Source organism: Semicossyphus pulcher, unplaced genomic scaffold (assembly GCF_022749685.1).
Source record: "Semicossyphus pulcher isolate SPU_LCO1_2020_fin unplaced genomic scaffold, fSemPul1.0.p SCAF_9, whole genome shotgun sequence".
In the NCBI taxonomy this organism is placed as follows: domain Eukaryota; kingdom Metazoa; phylum Chordata; class Actinopteri; order Labriformes; family Labridae; genus Semicossyphus; species Semicossyphus pulcher.
Genome location: NW_027211770.1, coordinates 27286776 through 27306579, shown reverse-complemented (window position 1 = coordinate 27306579; position 19804 = coordinate 27286776). Strand labels below are relative to the sequence as shown.

General features: G+C 41.1%; 2 protein-coding genes across 2 annotated transcripts; both read left to right on the top strand.

Annotated features, from left to right (window-relative positions):
- The first annotated feature begins 3205 nt into the window (after positions 1–3205).
- On the top strand, positions 3206–7027 carry LOC138584233 (uncharacterized). Its single transcript, XM_069656410.1, has 4 exons — positions 3206–3218; positions 3777–3878; positions 5019–5654; positions 5889–7027. The coding sequence occupies exons 1-4, from the start codon at positions 3206–3208 to the stop codon at positions 6794–6796; spliced, it is 1659 nt and encodes a 552-aa protein (XP_069512511.1). The 3' UTR covers positions 6797–7027.
- Positions 7028–8366: 1339 nt separating this feature from the next.
- Positions 8367–19567, top strand: notchl (notch receptor, like). The gene is made up of 11 exons (XM_069656288.1): positions 8367–8605; positions 10528–10672; positions 10968–11300; positions 13007–13227; positions 13457–13781; positions 16022–16197; positions 16375–16436; positions 16770–16893; positions 17737–17834; positions 17917–18248; positions 18472–19567. The coding sequence occupies exons 1-11, from the start codon at positions 8551–8553 to the stop codon at positions 18986–18988; spliced, it is 2388 nt and encodes a 795-aa protein (XP_069512389.1). The 5' UTR covers positions 8367–8550; the 3' UTR covers positions 18989–19567.
- Positions 19568–19804: the final 237 nt, after the last annotated feature.

Below are 19804 nucleotides of genomic sequence, written 5' to 3'. Positions count from 1 at the left end.
GACATTGAAATCGGACGGTTTAACCCTGCCTAGACTGGGAAATACTTGTTCATTTTACCGCCATCTTCAAATGCCAAACCAATGTGTTTTAATTGTAATGAGTTTGTTGCAGAAGTTACAGAATATAATTTTTGGAGGCACCACATTGAGGCAAATCACAAATAACATTTTTTTTTAAATGTATTACGACCAAAAGCTAAAAAAAACAAAAGGCTTTTAAATAGGCTGCTGAAAATGTCTGGCCCATCTACAGTTTCTGGTTTTAAAATCTGTCCCAATTGATTTTGTAACCCTGTAGCCCTGGTTTATGGTTTTTTTTACTAAGGTACAGAGTTCAAGTCATTTAGGAAAGCTTTACTGCTTCACTTCAATGTCACCTCTCTTTCTCTTGAAGGATGTAAATGAAGCATGCTAACACCGTAGGAAAGCAGTGCATTGATGTTATTGCAATCCTTTTTTTCTCCAGTATTTCTTGTATGTATACATTGTTTAGATATCTTAAAGACACTTTGATTGTTTGTTAAGTTGTAGCAAGCTCATAGAGCTGTGTTTGATTTTAAGTTAGGTAGGCTTCTATAAAATTCAACCCACCTGTGCCTGTACATGTATTTTGTATGCCTATGATTTTTATAATAATAATTTTCACTTCATGACCTTCACAAACAATGAGGAGAACTTTCTTTCACTTTGCAGCTGATTATGATCTACATTACTTTCGTTTTCATCTACACTGCTGATTTCTTTTAAACAGGTTGGCAGTAATCCCAAGACTAAAACGTCCACAGAAACACGGAAATGAGCAAAACACTCCTACATTTAACCCTACTATTAGAAGTACCAAGTCAGAATGTTTGCTAATGTTACAGTACGTTAGTTACAAGAATGTTAGCTAGCTCATTTTGGCTAAGTTAGCAATTCAGTTACATTAAACTCACATTTCTTTCCGATGAGCCGACTTTGATGTTTTGGAGGTTTGCAAATCGTCTAAGAACGTAACGAGACGCCGATATTTCCCCTAATACACTAAAACAGTCAGCTAACGCTTCCCCAACAGCTAATGTTACCGGTTGAGACGACGCGCGAGCTCTAACTGCCAAAAAGAAACCGAAAGTAAATATTTATAGTCTCACACGACGGTAAGTCCCCTCTGCTGTCTGCCAACGTGACGGAAGAAAACCAGCAAGGAATGAAACACATTTTACCGTAACTACCCAAGTCCTGCTTTCATAAAGTTTTGTTAAAAAACAGCAACGACAGTGTATGTCTGTTCTGGTAACCACATGTGTACAGTACAGTGGTGATATGGTACGTCTTATGTTAAGCTTTAAATAGTCCAACAGCGCCATCTTGTGGACAGAAGTTGAAACAGCGCCACTGTCTGAACATCATAATCTGTATCAGATTTATATGACAATTATGTGCACACAGCATGGTTATTATAGTTAACGAAAACGAAGACAAAAACTAAAACTAGCAGCGAGAAAAACTTCGTTAATGAAATAAAGATATTAACCACAATTTCCAAAAAAACTAAAACTACATAAAAACTGCAATGAACAATGCAACACAAACTTAAATGTAATAGAATGCACACTTTGCCCTGCTCTGTTTGACTTCTCGAGAGACACTGGCCTAATAAAAACAAGTAGAAGTACAAACAAGTAGCCAAGGTGAAAAAAGTTAATAAGGTAATATCTCTAAAACTAGTCAAGGGTTTCTGTAATTGTAAACAATATAACTAGTGCAAAGAAATCAATATGAATGTACACCCATGAAGAGGTTGTTTATGTACAAATAAATTAAATAACAAAAAAATTGTTGACGTGCAATGAACCTGTTGACGTGCAATGAGTCATTTCCTGCCCCTGTGGGAGCGATATCTTTGCCTTGTGTTGCAGCTTTGGGACAACTGAAGGATGACACCCTGAGCAGACACTTTGAACTCCCTGATCACTTCCTTCCTTCTCCAGCTTTCATGTCAGAAGGAGGATGAGCTATAAGTGTCCTTTTTTTGTTTTAAACTATCTGCTTGCAAGATTCTCAAAATAACTTGTGCTTAGAAAATGTTTCCAGATTATTTATACAGCACATGTCAGTGCCCAGGCAAATAGAAAGAGGCTCTGACTCATGGCGGTAATATCACTGTTGTAGGTAAATGAATGTCTAAGCAGCATTTTACTGGTCAAGGTTGGGCTACTTTGACTAATGAGTTAAAGTATATTTCCCTGGGCATTGTAGTGAAATACAAGCATAAAGTAGCATGGAATTAAACTGGAAATCAGTTTGTTTAATCTGAATATCTGATGAGGCCCAAAGAGGTCAAATGGGCCATTTCACAAAAAAGCAAAGATAAGGAAAAAGTTGGAAAGATGAAAATAAACTTATTGCAGCGGAACTTTGTTTTTGCTTCTTTCCTGCCCCATTAATCATGTCATGACCACTCAGATTTAGCTTGTGACCCTTAGGAGAGGTCAAGCCTTTAGATTGGGAACCAAGGGACTAAAATACTAAACTGTATGTAGTGAAGTAGATCCACCTCCACCGGCTGAAGCAGTAAAATGCTGCATTAATGATGCCAGTCACAGCGGCAGTAGATTTACTTTAGATACATGTTCTTTACTCTATGTGCAGTTTTTTATGTGCACTCTTCAACATCTTATTTGTCTAGCTACTAGATAATGTTTAATTGGAGCCTCCAATTGTTTTACCCTCCTTGCTCAGTGAAAACCATAGTTAATACTGTAGTACATTCATCAATTTTCTGATAAACAGCAGGATTAAATATTCCTCCTTCTTCTGAAACTAAATAAACAATTTAACACTGACTTTAGCTGGTAAATGCATTGTCACAAAGCTGTCACAAAATATACACATAGTTATTATATGTTCCATACACATTAATGCAGGTGTAATAATAATCCAAATACATAATATATACTAGTAAAACACTGACAGGTATCATTAAACGTAGAAAGAGTACTTTTATTTTTGAAACTTTGGGAAAATTGATGACATACTTTACTGAAATAAGGTTTTGAATGTAGGGCGTTTACTTGTTTACTTGTACTGTTAGTTTGACGTGATTTTACTTTTTAATTCTTCTTCCATCACTGTCTGAATTCAATTTATTTTGTATTTATCTGTTGCCGAGTGAGAGAACATGAACAAGCAGACCCACCTTTAACGCCAATGCGCATGCGCAGACATGGCAGCTGCCAGTAGGAACCTCCTCTGATTCGACTGTTAGATGATTTATCAAACTAAAACGTGAGCTAACTGAGCCGGTAGACGGTGAGTTTCGAGTCGTAGCCGTAATGGAGTAAACAGCCGGCAGTGAGTGGAAAACTAAGATTTAATCTGGATGGAACCGACAGGTCTACGAGACGTCTTCAAATGTATAACACTATGTAAGCAAACACGAAAATACTTGTCATATCAAAAGGCTTAGTCGTGGCTTTAGCCTGTGAGAAGAAGAGATGCTAGGAATTAGCCTAACACAAAGTAAGCTAATTATTTAATTTAACCATCATTACAGCCGTTTGTACTTACCCTTTTTATGAATGGCAGGCCTGCAGCGTCTGCTTCTACTTCAGCCTTCAAAACATCTGGATTTAACTCATTGCTGTGTTGTGTACCATTTTACTAAAGATGAACAGTGGTTTTTTTAGTCGTCTAAGGCAACAGGCTGAATGCTAGTCAAAATCTGCATTTGATAGAGCATGCCAGTGTTTGTTTTCTTGTAAAAGTCTCCTGACAACCTGTTTCTTGTGTTTCAGCCATTGCAGCAATGGAGGATATTGGTCTCCATCCCAAACCCACCAATGACCCCCCTGCTCACAGACCCACTGAGACTTTTGGGCTGCACCACTTCCAACCAGGTGAGCTCAGACAGCGTTTGTCTGTGTGTGTAACTGTAATATTACCAACATGTCTTAACATGAAGCATGTCTTTGTGCTGCTTTATCCAGATCATCTGCACATCACTGATGCAAGCAGGAAATCTGACATGTATAATAAAGATGGATTGTGCAGAAAAAGGTCCCACTCGGGGGTGAATGCAGAACCACAGATGATTCCCAAGTTTCCGTCACAGAGCACAGGTCCGCTGGGTGCCGACAGCTGTAAGTAACTATAATGGCAATTTTTCCAGCTTTCCAATTTCTATTTCTTTCTATTTGCCACATGTAGGGGTGAAATCTTACACAGGCCCAATAGAAAGGAATTTCCAGTCATGATTTGCAGTTAAGTTGATCATATAGCAGTTGTACAAGTGAAGAACATACCGTTTTGTTTCCAATGGTTCTGTAAATTGTGCAGTGGCTGGTCTGGTGAGAACTGTTTGTGCTCCCCCTATCTGTCCCTACCCCTTCCTGTCACCTGTGCCCCGATATACACACACCCCCGTGCATCTACTGCTGACCAAAGTGTCCAAAATAATACTACAAATATATCTAAACAAAATAACGACATTCCAAAAATGTGGCTCCTACAGTAACAGTGTGGGGAAGTCATGTAAACAGTGGAACAACTTCTACCACATTAAGAATTTTGATCCTGTTTTTAGCTGTTAGATGGCATTCAAATGTCAATTTTGTAACATAAAAAATAGTTGAGTGCAAAATTTGTAATTGCTTGTATACTGTTGACATTTTTACACATTTGTTTTAAATGTAAATCCTGGTACATTTTTAGTTAACTTAGAAAAACATTACCTGCATAGATTATAATGAACATGCACCAGTGTCACAATAAGCTTTAATTTATGTTTAATTTCAAAACATGGTCACCAAATGCAGCTTAATTGCAAAGACATTAAAATAATAGTTATCTGACAATGTCTAGCTTTCTTTTTGTCTATCTGGGATGTCGCTGTTCTTAACCTGAATTCAGAATAACATTATTCAGTGTATGAATTTGTGTCTGATAAACCAGTTACTTTTAACCAAGCCTCTGTATTTCGGTTCACCACTTCCCATATTTGATTTAGATGTTTTTCTGTTTGTTGGTTTGTTTTCCAGCACTTCTAAGTACAGCTTCCAAAAATGCAAACACCAATTTGGATAAGGCAGGTGCTGGCAGAAAAAAGCCCAAAGCCAAAATCGCAGATCCGACAGAGTGGAAGCAAAACAAGCAGAAGCAGCTGAGGATGGAGGGCAAAGCGTATGTGAGCAAACGCAAAAGAGATGGCGAGATTGTGACAAAAAAACCAAGAGCAGTGGGACCAAGGTGCACCTCCAGCGCATGCAAAAAGGCATCAAACCGACTTTGTAATGAAATAGACGACGAGGCCAGGAGAGAAGTATTTGATGAATTCTGGCAGCAGATGAACTGGGTTCAGAGGAAACTGTATGTAGCAGGACAAGTTGATCGTGACCCCGTGGAGAGAACTAGAGCCGTGGGATCACAGTCCAGAAGATCAGTTTCACTCCGCTATCACTTGCTGGTGGATGGCAAAAGGAAACAAGTGTGTAAGAACATGTTCCTGTCCACTCTGGGGATTGGAGAGTGGTCTGTGCTTAACTGGGCGCAGAAAGGAGGAACAAGAAAGAACAGACCCAATGAACACAAATTAGAAACTAGGAAGGCTGTCCTCCAGTGCCCACAACAGAACCATGCTTCTTCTGTTGACAGTAGTACAGTGGAAGATATCCTGGGTGAGTGTTTTGGTTTTGTTTGGGCTTAAAAAGGAGTTTTTCAGTTATTCAACAGACACTTCATGTGGTAAATCGCTTGATCATTCAAGATATAATGTCAAACATTGAATTGTTTCAGTTCCTTAAATGTGAGGATTTAATGGTTTCTCTGTCATATCATTATAAATGTATTATAAGTGTATTATTTTAAATGTCACAATATATAATGTTTAAGACGTTTCCCTGTTTTTACAGAACAAGTTAATGCTCCTGACAAAGACACAAACGGGCCACCAGAACTGGAGGGGCCGAACAGAAAGAAATCCAGAGTTGCCAAGCCTCTAACATGGAAGCAGAATCGACAGAAGCAGCTTCGGATGGAGGGCAAACCGTACATCAGCAAACGTAAGAAAGACGGCGCAACTGTAACTAAAGCTCAGAGAACAATCGGACAGAGATGCAACTCCGGTGCTTGCAGGAGGGCATCAAACCGCTTCTGTGCAGACTTCAGTGAAGAAGCAAGGGACAAGCTGTTCACTAGTTTCTGGCAGGGGATGAACTGGACTCAGAGAAAGATCCACGTGGCCGGATTAGTCGACTGTGACCCAGTGGAACGAACTCGGGCACCGTGGACTAAGTCGAGAAGATCAGTCTCGATGCGGTATCATCTGATAGCCGACGGTGATAGAAGACAAGTTTGCAAAAAGATGTTCCTCTCCACTCTGGGGGTTGGAGAGTGGTCAGTGCTTAACTGGGCACAAAATTCACCCGAGCAGGACAATTCAGAGGAAAACGCCAAGAAGCAAACACAGAGGAAGTCCCGTAAAGCCTCAGAGCACATGTTCCTGAAAGACTTCCTTGAGAGTTTACCCAAAGTGCCCTCTTACTGCTGCGGGACGTCCATCTCTAAGCTGTACCTGGAGCCGGTCTTCTCGAACATGTCCGAGGTTTACAGGCACTACTACAACCACTGCACGGAGAAGGAGGCAACGCCGCTCTCTCGGCAGGTTTTCTGTGCTGTTTTTAAAAAGATGGATTTGGGGTTGTGTGACCCCAAAAAGGATCAAGGGTGTACTTTCGGGGCGACGGGGAATTTGTTCAATGAGCTCTGGGAGGAGTACTGCATGGAAAGAGGAGCTGCAGGGCCACAACTGGAGAAATAGACACGATTCAAGGACAGACTGGCTCTGTGTTGAAGTTTATTGCTATATTATCAGGTTATTCCTTTTCTCACAACCTGATCATATAGACATTAAATTTGCTAAAATGACTGTACGAAAGATCTTGTCCTGGTATGCATACACTGGTGTCACACTAATTGATGCAATCAGTTGTTTAACTTAAGAGGAAGTATTTAAGCTTCATTAATTTTGTTTTCGTCATGTTATAACATGTCCATGTCATAATTGATGTAAAAAGAAAATCACTAAAGCATATTTAATATTATTGTCAAAGGCCTCAAAAGACTTGAAAGCCTTAAACTTGTTCTTATTTCACTCTGTGCTTGAGACGGAGCCATTTGGCCTCTCAGGCTGGGCTGCACCAACGAGGATAAATTTAATCTAAGATTGGTTGTAATCGGAGTTTCGCAAAACTAGATTTTGATTTAAAATGAAGCGGAGCTCTGTTGCACAATTAAAAACTAATCTCTGTTTAGTAAATCCTAGTTCATTGACGTAAACCGAAATTAAACAGTTTAAAGAGTTAAATCAATATGGAGATGCTTGCTTACCCAAATAGATAAATTAATAAAAAGGTTAACAAATAAATTAATAAAAATAAATACATCCGCGTGCTGTCGGGACCTAGTAAGTATAAAAGGGGGGGAAACTGTAAACTAACAACTAGTTAGTTCAGTTAGTTCTTGATGACTCGGCAGAGAAACTCTAATTTCTCTTTGAGAGAATCCAGGTCTCCGTCCACCGTCTGGAAACATCCAGTGGTGTAAAATCGCAGGGCCACCAGGAGTTGGAGCACTGGTGGAACTGCTTTCACATTTCTTTCACCTCCATGTTTGACAGTTGATCCAATCTTCCTGTTCAGCTTGACCACAGTTTCCTTTGTGAACCGGTGTCTTGATTCAGCAGCTTCATAAAACTTAATTGGGTTGAGTCTGTCCCTCAATTTCCTTCGAGGACCGTCATTGTTTTTTCTCAATCCACCGGCTATTTTAAAAGTTAAACCTCCTCACGTGTGAGTTTAAAGTTAATACTGATTCACATTTTAAATTGGACTTTAAAGGTTTGGTGCAAAATAATTGATTTAATCAGGTTCACAAATTAATCCTTGTTCGTGCAACTCAGCCTCAATGTTCTGTTTTCTTCTGTGAAGTAGTTTACACAGTCCTCTTAGTGGGCACTCGCAGTCATTTTTTTTTGACTCAGCAGCTAGACAAAACAAGCGTGTGCGCACTTCTACACTCCTTTGTAAAGGTCAAATTCAAACCACGCCGTACCCTCACACCCTGTAGCTTTTTACACATTGAACTAACGGCTCCTCTAAAAGCTCCCTCACCCCATACTGTGGCGCTTTTTTCATGTTGAGTCGCAGAAAGAGCTACAAATACGTGCACACACATGCACATACAGTCGTCACCCTCCTATTCTTCTCCACACAGTGGCAGGAAGTTGTCCAGATATCCGCAGGGCCTCTGAAAAAAAAAAGAGCGAGTGAACAAAGTGGGCTGGGTGGTGGTGGTGTTGGAAGGTGTTGGTGGCCGCGGTGGTGATGGAATAGAGCAGCGCAGCCCAGAGTTAACTTTTCATTGTGAACAGCAGGAACAGAACAACACAGCAGAGATACAGATTTACAACTCACAGTCACAGCTACGCTTCTGCAGATCAGAGGGAGGATTCTCAAACAGCTGGACTGGACCATAGTGAAGTAAAGGACGGCAGCCATTAACCTGAACAAACTGATGATGTTGGCTCTGAGGATGTTTGTTCTGCTGGGGCTGATCTGGATGTGTCAAGGTGAGTTAGACACTCGATACTCAAACGATTTATCTTTATTCAGTACATACATGAAACCCGTTAGTAGTGAAATGTAACTATGCCGAGGTTGTACGCCATAGAGAGGCGACTAAATCAGACGACCAAAAAGTTTCTTCTTCTCTTTGCACTTTGTTACAGTAGTTACACTTTTTAGTGAGTGTGTTGTAGTTTTAACCTGTGTGATTTGCAATATGACATGACATGTCTTAACAGAAGCATTATATGTATAATGTACAGAGGAAAAACTTTAGGTTAGTCTCTTCACCACATTATTTTGAAATATATTTGAAACTAAATGTTTTTTTGTCAATGTAGAAACATATTTAACCATTATGGAATCAGTTCACATTGTCAATATGATGAAACTATACTTAAATATTAAACAAAAATAAGACATTCAGAGAGAAAAAAAAAAGACTGAAGCAAAAATAAATGTTACCGGAAAAGTGTCAGTGATACCTTAAAGCTCCTGTGAGGAACTTTCAGGTTGTGTTGATTTTGGCGCCCCCTGTGGTCAAACCGTATCTCTTATCTACTTGCTGATTTTGTCCTGTTTATGCTTAAGGGGTGTTTTTATCAAAACATCTCATCCTGCTTTCTTTAACAGTCATATGTATCACTCACTTTAAATGAAAATGTAAACAAAGGCAGCGTGCAGTTAATCGCGTCGTCTGACACCTTCCCCCGTCAGCAGTTTCAGGCTGTATAACTATATAAAAACAATCAATCTTGTTGCTGATTGTCTGGTTTGCTTTTGTAGGTCATACAGAGTAATCAGAATTAATTTTAGTCTGTTTCATAACCAGTGTAAAACTCCTCACAGGAGCTTTAACCATGCAGATAAACTCATTAGGAAAATGTTAACTGAGGAAATACTGATAGACTTACCCCTATTTGGAACCATTGCTGGCTCCTGCTGACCATCAGAAAGACTGCAGATTTAATGAGCGTCATTTTTCAGACCAGGCAGCCAGCAACAGGGATGGCAACAGTCTGACCAGCTCCATAAACCTTTGGCAATATTCAAAATCAATGGTCAAAATAAAACACTTTATTGGGCATTTATGTTAACATTGTCATTATCTTTTTCAAAATACTGTATATATATTTATATATATATATATATGTTATTCTAAATATACAATTCTATATACCTCACATTATGTTTATATAAATATAAGAGCTCCTACTTTTATTCCATCTGTACCAGGGAGGCCGTCTCTGCTGACCAAGTGAAACAAAAGCGTTAAAAACTCAACATCTCTAATTTCAGCTCTATTGTTCGTGCTTTTTTTTCTGCTATGACTTTATGGTCCCACACACACCTGCCAAGGCCATTGTCCAACTCCATCACATTCCTCATCGCCACGGCGACGACCTTCGACCTTTATCAAGGCACAGCCCACTCCATTTCCTGTAGCTATTCGTTTCTCCTGGAAACTTCCTGTTTATGTCGCGGCCATTTCCTGTTTCCTTTAACGGTCCGTATCAGGAGCCACCTTTCATGGCTTGACCTGCATTGTTATGAATAGTTGCTAATGGTCTCAAACAATGAGTGGTTTTTATATGTGGGTCACTTGGTCCTGCGATAAAACAGTTTGTGAAAAGAGTTTGAATTGTGAAATAAAACTTCAAGACATAATTAAATAATACGTTTTGAATAAAAGATTTCATTTACATGCTTAGTGTGCAATAATACGTGAATGTGGAAGCAATGTTTGCCTTTGACTTATCCCAGTGCAGATAAGAAGACATACTGTGCATGTATATGGCTCATTTATTGAAAAGACATTCATAAAAATCTACAAATTATACCATTATAACACTTAAACAAGATCACAAATTTAATGCAACAGTGTGCACTATTTTGCAGCAACATAAGCTTTTTTTTTAATCCACAGCTGCGTCTGGTGATCCGTGGGGCAAGTGTCCAGTCAACAGAAAGTGTAAGGACAAGTTTGCAGACGGGTCATGTGATCAAGAGTGTATGGAGCCCGAGTGTCTCAGAGACGGCTTCGACTGCCTGGGGGACAGGAGCCACTGCAAGTAAAACACTTTGGTTATTATTTTCATCATTTCCAGTTGAATAGTCCATGGTGTGAGTTAGAACTTAAAGTTTTAATGTGCTGATTTATGTCAGTTATGGTTGTCCTTTTGGATTGTTGCATGTCAGTACATTTGGGAGAATTAAATAGAGAAATATGTTTTCTTTGGCACCCAGGTTCTGGCATCATAATATGATTCATTAAAGTTCAATAAACTATTAAAACTGGGTGGTAAAGAGTAGCAGTAAACTGTACATAAAGCGACCTAACAGCAGTATAAATTGTCTTTTTCTCAGTCCGAGCCACATCCTGTACTGCCGCGACCACTACGCCAACTCCCACTGCGAGCAGGGATGTGACAGCGCCCCCTGTGGATGGGACGGCAGTGACTGCTTCACACACCAGAGCCCCCTGTGGGCCAAAGGCACCCTGATCCTTCACGCCAACATCCCTCAACAACGAGGCGCCTTCTCCAACAGCTCCCTGCTCTGGGCGCTCAGCGTCCTCCTCCAGTCGCCACTCAAACTGAGAGGCTCCGCCCCCCTCGCACTGAACAGGAAGTTGTTTGACTTTGACGCCAAGCAGCTCACCAGCCTTCTAGCACAGGCATCGGCGACTGACTCAAATGGGTAGGTGCCAAACTTAGTGAGTGTTGTGTTCTTGATGACCCTTATTCAATCAGTCTCATTGGGAATGGAAAAGACTTTTGCACGGCAGACCTTGCCAAGCCAAGAGCATCCTGGCCTTAAAGGAGCAATACGATGTTCCTAAACAAAAACTACAAGGCTTTTAATATAGTGCTTTAAAAGGAGTACTACATTGATTAAGCATTGCACCCAAAAAACAACGTGATGCATTTTTCTTCCTTGTCAAAATCAGGCTCATACAATGCCCACAATGCAACTGGGCCGCCAACAATTTGGTCAGAGTTTCTGGTGTGTTATGCTTATGGTAGGGTAGGTAGCATCGCATGAACAGAGCTTTGGTCTGTTGAAGGTGGCACTGCTGCTTGGGTTGTGGTGACCAATAAGGGTCATGTGGTACGTTAATTATAAGTGTTGGGTTGAGGGGAGGGGATTCTTCACTGAGCGCTCATCCTTATCATAAGGGCACAAGTATCTTGTGTTTAATTTTAAAAAAAGCTAGAAGTGGCTCATGTAGCTTAACATAATACTCCATGTGCAGTTGTATCCCGAAACCTGTCAACAGACTTTTAAGTGATGTCACTGACGGTGATGCTCCCCTTAAAGACTTTCATCAAACCAAAAACAAAATGTCTTCCCGTTCATCTAAGAACAACCACAATGTCTGTAGGTTTCTCTCTGGCATTAGATCATTTCAAAAACTTAATGTGGCTGCATTCACCACAATCTTGAGTTAATTTAGCTGATGCTGCCAAATATTAAAGACCAGCTCCGGTCATGTTTTAAAACATTTGAATAATAATAATTGTGTCTGATATGTTTTTTTCTGCAAAATACGTTTAATTACCTTGTAAAAATCCTCCCAAGGCATCCCCTCCTTCTCCCTCATTAAAAGTTCCTGACTCTGCATAGGCCCCGCCCACTATGCACTAGGTTTATCCTTTCGTAAACTTACAGCCGAAAACGAAACATGTCTCTGCCATCGTTCAGTGGCAACTCGTTGAAACTTAGCTAGCTTGAAATGTAGTAATTAGTAGTAGTAACGTTAACATTAGTAGTCAGTAGTGGGTTTGCACAAATGATGGTTACAGCTGGCTCGCACATCGCCGAAGTGGTTGCACATGATGATACGCATAGCCTCACCCCGTCCATGAACGGGATTGGCTCCTTAGGTTTGTGACGTCTCAAACCTGCCAATCTGAAAACGTGTTGTTCAGCCTGTCCTTGGTACACTGCAGTGTAATGGAGATGACTGCTGATGTTGTCCCCGGTATGTCTTGTACCACATGAAGAACACCACATGGAGATGTTTAAAAGGTTAAACACTGGATTTTCACTGGAGGGGGTCTTTGAGATCTGTTGGACGCATAGAAGGCATAACAATGAGTATTAGAAACAAGTGCTTTAGCTTGCACACTATTTATGTAAAGATTAAATGAAAGTGGTCCAAGTGCAGAACCTTGGGTAACACCACTAGTGTTGTATTTTCAATTTTTGCATTTAATTATCATAGAAGTATGTTGTTTAGTACTTGTTTAGTAAGAGGGTGTTACTTTTTGCTCACAATTGAGAATGTTCCAGATGTTATTACGTAAAGCTCTTTCTCCTGACACGCCTACACATTAGAACAGGCCTCAGTGATGACGTACATGCTCTATCATAGTGTTTAATTCTCTCTTTCTCTTTGCTAGCTCCCTCCTTTTCCTCCAAGTGGACAACAGGCCGTGCTCCCGTCTTCCCGCTACCTGTTTCCCCTCTGCCACTGAGGCGGCCAGATTCCTGCGTGCTGTAATGTCACCGAGGCTTACCTCATTCCCCACCCACCCGGAGCTGAAGGCCGTCATCAGTATAAGAGGTGTCCACGAGGAAATAGGAAGCAGGGAGGAGGATGTTGTAAAAAAGGAAGTCAAAGGTAGGCTCACATGTCCTTCCTCACACAAGCACACATCCAGTTTTGAATTACATCCAAACTAAAGACTATAAAACACCTTTCCGTTTCCACTGAGTACATGTGTTGATGGTCAGTTTGGGAGTAAATTTTAGCAGATTAAATAGGCCAGTTATAACTGTGAAAAGTACCTGGATATAAGGAGAATTATTTTCCTATCATGCAGCTCTAACATGTATTTTTCCTCTTACAGAGCCGACCCCTGCATGGCTCTGGGCTGTGATTGCTTTAGCCATCGGCCTGCTGCTGGTTCTGGCCCTGGCGGTGTTCTTGGTGGTGAGGAGGGTGAGGCGGCAGCGGGCGGAGAGGGAAGGTGGCCACAGGGTGAGACACCGGTCCACAATCACAGACAATGACCCCAAATCCAAGGCCTTGACACCACACACAGCCCACCAAGAGCAGAGGGTCAGATCCATCAGAGAGAAAGAGAAGATCAGCCTCAGGAAAAAGAAGAAAGCAAAGGAAGCGGAGAAGAAGAAAAGGAGGGAACCTCTGGGTGAGGACGCCATTCGAATGCGGTGAGTGGGAGGAGTCGCTTCTTAAGACTGGGGGAGGATGTTTTGTCTGCTGGAGGGATGATGTCACGTAGAAAAATATGGTGCACACTTAAACATGCGAGAGGTCATCCTGTAAAGTTAATGAGAAGGCTGGTCCCTTTTCCTGTCAGTCAGTTTAAAATGACCTTTATCCTGTTATTATAATTATACACATCTCTGCCTAACATGTATGTATCCATAACAAATGAACAGTAGTGAAGGGAGGAGGCACACTTTATCTGTTTTCCTATCAGTTCCAATGATTGAAACCTACAACGCCCTGTTCCTTAAAGTCCATAACAGGCATGAAAAAATGATAGTTTGCAAGTCATGATGAACTTTAGTGACAAATTAGGTGATTAATACATTTGTCAGTTAGTCAAGAACAGTTTTGATTATCGGTTAATAAAAGTTGGTTATTAAGAAGAAATGAACATTTACTCAGTCCCAGATTTCACATTTAAATATTTAATGTTTTGTTGTAATAATCATGAACAAATTATAGAGCGTTTGGTTTGTGACTGGTGGCCACACAAAACAAGCATCTTGTAGATGTCACCTTGAGCTCTGGAAAATTATCACTTATTATCAATTTTTTTCCTATATTGTAACATTTTCTGTATCTGAAGATATCACAGCTTCATGGAACAGGGTATTACACTATTATTGATATTATTATTTGTAGGGGTTTTGTTTAGCTCAGTTGGTAGGGCAGGTGCCCCATGCGCAGAGGCTACAGTCCTTGCCGCACTGATTGCAGGTTCGACTCCTGGTCTGCCAATCATTTGGTGCATGTCATCCCCCACTCTCTACTCCCAACATTTTCTGTCTATCTTCAGCTGTCCTATAAATAAAGCCAAAGGCCAAAAAATAATCTCTGAAAAAAATAAATAAATAGAAAATATTATTATTAGTAGTAATAGTAGTAGTAGTTACAATGACCCCCTAAATGAATGAAACAGAAACGTTATTGGTTCCCTTATTATAATTTCACAAAATACTCTACTGTAAGATGTAAAAATTCAAACCCATAGATATGACTGTAGCTCAGTCTGGCTTAGGAACCGGACGGTGGCCAGTTCAAGTCCCAGTAGGAACCACGCATGGAAATTGGCGCTGGGAGCTGGAAAAGTGCAGGTTCCTTTCCCGGGCACTGTCGAGTTGTCCTTGAGCAAGGCACTGAATCCCCCACTGCTCGAGTCGCATGTCCGTGTGCAGCCCCCTCACTCTGACATCTCTCCATTAATGCATGTCCACAGAGTCCTGTTTGTGCATGTGTTTATTTCGGGCCTATGTTTGTGTAGCATGTTTCTAATAATAACAGAGTGTAAACATTGAATTTCCCCTCTGGGATTAATAAAGTCTTCTTCTTCTGAAGCCAATGCACACAGTATGACAAACGTCTAAACTAAAGCAGGAGCTCTGTCAGACCTGTAGGCCTCAAGAGGGAAATGATGATATCATATCGCCATAGCATGTCCAGTTACAGCTGCAGCCCTGTGTCTGTTTCCCCTCTATCTCTATTTATTTGTTTTATCTATAACAGTATCATTGAATGGATGAAACCTTTATTGCCTCTAGGAGAATGTGTTTTACAAAGCGCTTGAAACACACATAACAACAGACATCAACAAATATACAGGACAGCACATAATATACATCATAAAAGCATAATGTGGTAACCTGTGAAGAATAGGTTAAATACAGTGCAGACTATTTCAGGGCTTGTTAGGCAGCTGAATGCTGCATGGAACAAAGGAAGTGATGCCTCTTCAAGTCTGCATCCTGAACATGCTGTATCTCCCACCTGAAGATAGAAGTTCATATTCAGACCATAGGGGGTGCAGCTGGTCTGCTATGATCTTGTGAACTAGTTTAAGGTGTACTGGTCTGTCATGTTAGCAAGACTGCACATTGGTTCTCCAGTTATCTAGACGCCTATTTTAACAACCCTCCATCCATTTTGGGCTTGTTTTGTACAGTCAATGCTCCCCCCTAACAAAGTATATTTGTGGGCCCCAGACCACATTTCACTCAGAGCTGTGAAACTGTAACTATATTGAATAATCATGTTCCAGAAGACCAAACCAGGAATGTTTACATTTTAGGAAATGATACCCTGAAATGGAAACACTCTATTAGTGTGTTTCAGTGTGTTGCAGAGTCCTTAGGTGATCCAAATAAGAAGACGAGTTTTTTCATTTCTCAAAATTGTGCTTCAGACCTCTCAAAAGGGACCAGGATATAGGAAGTGACACAGATTTTACCCAGAGTTCAATGGAAGACATCAATGCGAGATGCTCGCGGCGACAGGAGGACGCCTCCATCTGTGACCACAGGAGCCCGGAGCAGAAACACTACAGAGCTGGAAACTCACAGCCCCGCAGACCTGTACAACGTAAGACCTAACATTCATTCACTCATTTACTCATTGCCATGGTTACAAAAATACTTGAGGCATAAGAGATAACAAGTGAACTATACACATTCCTTCATATATAATAGTTTTATGTGTATTAAAACCTATACCCATTCAGTTTGGGCTCCACCTTAAATGATTCTTCTTCTCCTGCAGCTCCACCTAGAGGATGGGAGAGAAACGCCATGCCTCCTCCTCTGCTCAGTCCTCCTCAGCAGGTCTGCCCTTTGTTTTTATCAACAGATTTCAGACATGTTTTGAGCCGGAGTTAACTTCTGTATTTCTTTTTTCTCACTTCATACTTGTATTAATCTAGAGTATGGTTAATGTTACTGTTATTCAGATTAATTTATTTGACTGAGTCGTGTTCTTGGATTTAACTCTGATTTTTTGTGAATTACTTCTCTTTGGTTTCATGGATGACATATTTTTCTTTGAAGTGTTGATTGTAATGTTTAAACTTAAAGCTAAAACTGTGTCTTAAATAAGTAAGTAAATGTATATATGTATTCCTGTATCTTAACGTTCTTGTGGCTTGGTTGTGTTCACAGTCGGCAGAGTGGTGCGGCCCTGATGGCTCTGTGGTTCTCATCCGAGCGGTGCGTAGCGGCCTGGACAGAGTGGTCTTAGAGCTGCTGCGAGCAGGAGTGCCCGTCAACAACACTGATCACACCGGTAATTTCTTTCTGTCACTCTTACCAATATTGTTACCTGAAAGTCTGACTCAACTCCAAACCTCAGTCATATCGTATTTGCATATAATTCTTAGTGCCTGTTTGATTTAATATGAATGCTAGAAATTAATGAAGTAAACTGCATCTTTCACATCAGGCAAACCGGCTTAAACAGTGATAAAGAATTACGTGCAAATTCAGGTTCATCATTCGTCATTTCTGAGTTCTTAAACAGAGATTGAGTGATACCACTTTAACCCCTTCTTTAACAGTTTAAGATTATTGATTATTTAAATACTTTTTAAAATCATGTATACACAAATATGTGTTCAGGCACAGTATGATAAAAATTCTTCCACATGCCATATTTGAGTCCAGTGCATGAAAGGGTTAAAGCTCACCTTGGAGAAGCTCCATTTTCTGACACCTGTACACTGAGGGGCTGAGTAACTGGTGTAACTTACTCCCTCTCTTCCCTCCTCTCTCCATCTTCCTCCTCCTTCTCCAGCTCCCCTGCTTCCCTCCTCTGACTCAGAACAAAGTTAATGTGCACTAGTGTTCAAACTCTGGGTGATAGACACATTGGCTTTGTTGGACACCTCTCCCCTTGCTTTAGCTGCCTCTTTAACTCCCAATCCTTCTACCTACCTCTTTGCACATTTTCTTTCTGTCCTCACCTTCACCTTACTCCGACATCGGCTGAAATAATGAATCTCCCCATCCCTCCCTCCTCCCTCTCTTCTCCATCTGGGCTCGACTCTGTTGTGTAATGGTTGTTCATTGGCTGACTTACTCCCTCCCTTCTTTCCCCTCACCTCCCGTCCACTCACACCGTCTCTCTCAGGGAGATCCGCCCTGCACTGGGCATGCTCAGTAAATCACCTCTCCCTAACAAGGACCCTCATTCGCTATGGGGCCGCTGTGGACCTGCAAGACAACAAGGTAAGTTCTGACTCTACCTGTGTGAAGTTGATTATCTTCCAAACATTACAGAATATTATATCAATGATTGTTTATCCCATAGGGTGAGACAGCACTCTTTCTCTCCGCCCTCCATGGCTGCTATGACACAGCTAGACTCCTCCTCCTTCACGGCGCCAACCTCGAGCTGCATGATCGTAGGGGACGCCGTCCGATCGACGTGGCCAGAGATGGCATGCGTCACCAGGTCCTGGAGCTCCTGCTCGCTCATCAAATTCAGAGAGGGCCTGTTCCTGTAGAAGCAGCCAACGACATGCTGTGGGAGGAGCGCGCTCTGATGTACTCGCCGTGGGTTGGATCACAAGGCATGCCGGGAAGAAGTGCCTCCTTCTCTGGGATTATAGGGCATCGAGATATGACCTCACCTCCACAAGAGTAAGTACTATAATGCACAACAGCATCGCTTAAATTAAAGTTTAAAAATAGTTTTTGTGTTTTTTAGTGCTTGTTGTTGTAATACTTATTTTGGCCACAAGAGGCTGAAGTGCACCAAAACCTCATTTTATAACAAGACTGAAGTCTTGATGAGTTTTTGGGAGAAGCACGAAGCCCCCTTTTTATGCAGTCTTATATTTTGATGACTTTCTTGTCTTGCCAGGGATTGGTCCATGAGCAGAGTGCAGTACCCCTCCCCTCACAACTGGCGCCCTCAGCTCAACCAATCAGCAACAGCGCTGGTCCCTCCAAGAGTCATGGGCCGCTCGCCTCGGCCAATCAGCACCTTACAGGAGGTGACCTCAGAAGACGAGGATCGTGACCGGCATCATCAGGAAGTCCCCAGAGCTATAACGCCTCACTTCCTGTCGCCCCAGCCCGCTCCTCGGCAGCGTTCCTTCTCCTGCACCCAGCATGCATTGCAGCGTCGCTCCAGTGCCCCCCAGCCTGAGCCGAATTATGTTATCGTGACAGACAACACAGCCCATGAGCCCATAGAAAGAGTGGTTGTTTCACCTCCCACAGATGCTGCCATCCAATCAGATCGCCTGCCCCATGTAAATTGTGATAACCCCAGCAGAGCAGAACAAGCAGCGATGACTTCAACAAATTCAGAGCAGAAATCCAGAAGCGAGAGGTCAAACAACCACAACAATGACTCCACACAAACAGCCCTGTAGAGACCACAAGTCCAAAAGCCAGATTCGCCTTAGCCTGAAAGAATAGCATCATAAACATGTGAGGAAGATAACGACTTTCAGAGACGCTCTATTGACAGAGAGGCACTGAGTTTAGGTTTGGCATAAGATGTATTTTTTTAAGCTCAATGCAAAGCAGAAGGCTTACAAGGAGGTCCAAAGCTCGAGGAAGTCCAACCTTTATTACATTTTGGATTATCCATTATCCAGTCCTTACTTTAAAATAATACATATCAGCACTTTCAGATGTTCCTTCCCGAATCACCTCCTCAGTTTTCAACCAGCTTTGCTTAAATTATTATTATATATTTTCTACAGGGGAGGGGATACTTTTTATGTTTTTGTTTCTTGTAAAAAAAGAAAAAAACAAACATTTTTGAAATAGTTGCCAGTCAAACGTGATGAACGTCTCCACTGCAACATCATCAGAATCTGTAATATAGAAAAGTTGTCTTCACATCTAACAGGTTGTATTCTGATTATTGCAGAAACAAATCAGGGAGAAGTTATTTTATAAATGATGTCAGAATCCTGTCAGAAAGATGTCAGAATCCTGCTGATGCATGCAATAAAGTGACTTTTCAGAAAAATATTGTTTATTTATTTCGTTCCACGTTTGATATAATAACAGGTGAAATGTATTTTTAAAATGTCACTGTATGCCCTCAACTTTCTGTTTCCATAATTATATTTTAAACCTCTTCTAGACATGATGGAGGCTTTTTTGTGCACAAAGTAACCCAGAAAAATCCACTTTACAAATGTTCAAGCATTGTTTTCAATGCATTGCAGTGCATT

Excerpts from the sequence above, each read along its gene's own strand:
- LOC138584233 (XM_069656410.1), top strand. Across the intron at positions 3,879-5,018 it reads GCTGCACCACTTCCAACCAG|CACTTCTAAGTACAGCTTCC; the intron begins GTGAGCTCAGAC and ends TTTGTTTTCCAG. Across the intron at positions 5,655-5,888 it reads TACAGTGGAAGATATCCTGG|AACAAGTTAATGCTCCTGAC; the intron begins GTGAGTGTTTTG and ends CTGTTTTTACAG.
- notchl (XM_069656288.1), top strand. The coding sequence starts at position 8,551 with ATGATGTTGGCTCTGAGGATGTTTGTTCTGCTGGGGCTGATCTGGATG. Across the intron at positions 8,606-10,527 it reads GCTGATCTGGATGTGTCAAG|CTGCGTCTGGTGATCCGTGG; the intron begins GTGAGTTAGACA and ends TTTAATCCACAG. Across the intron at positions 17,835-17,916 it reads TGGACCTGCAAGACAACAAG|GGTGAGACAGCACTCTTTCT; the intron begins GTAAGTTCTGAC and ends TTTATCCCATAG.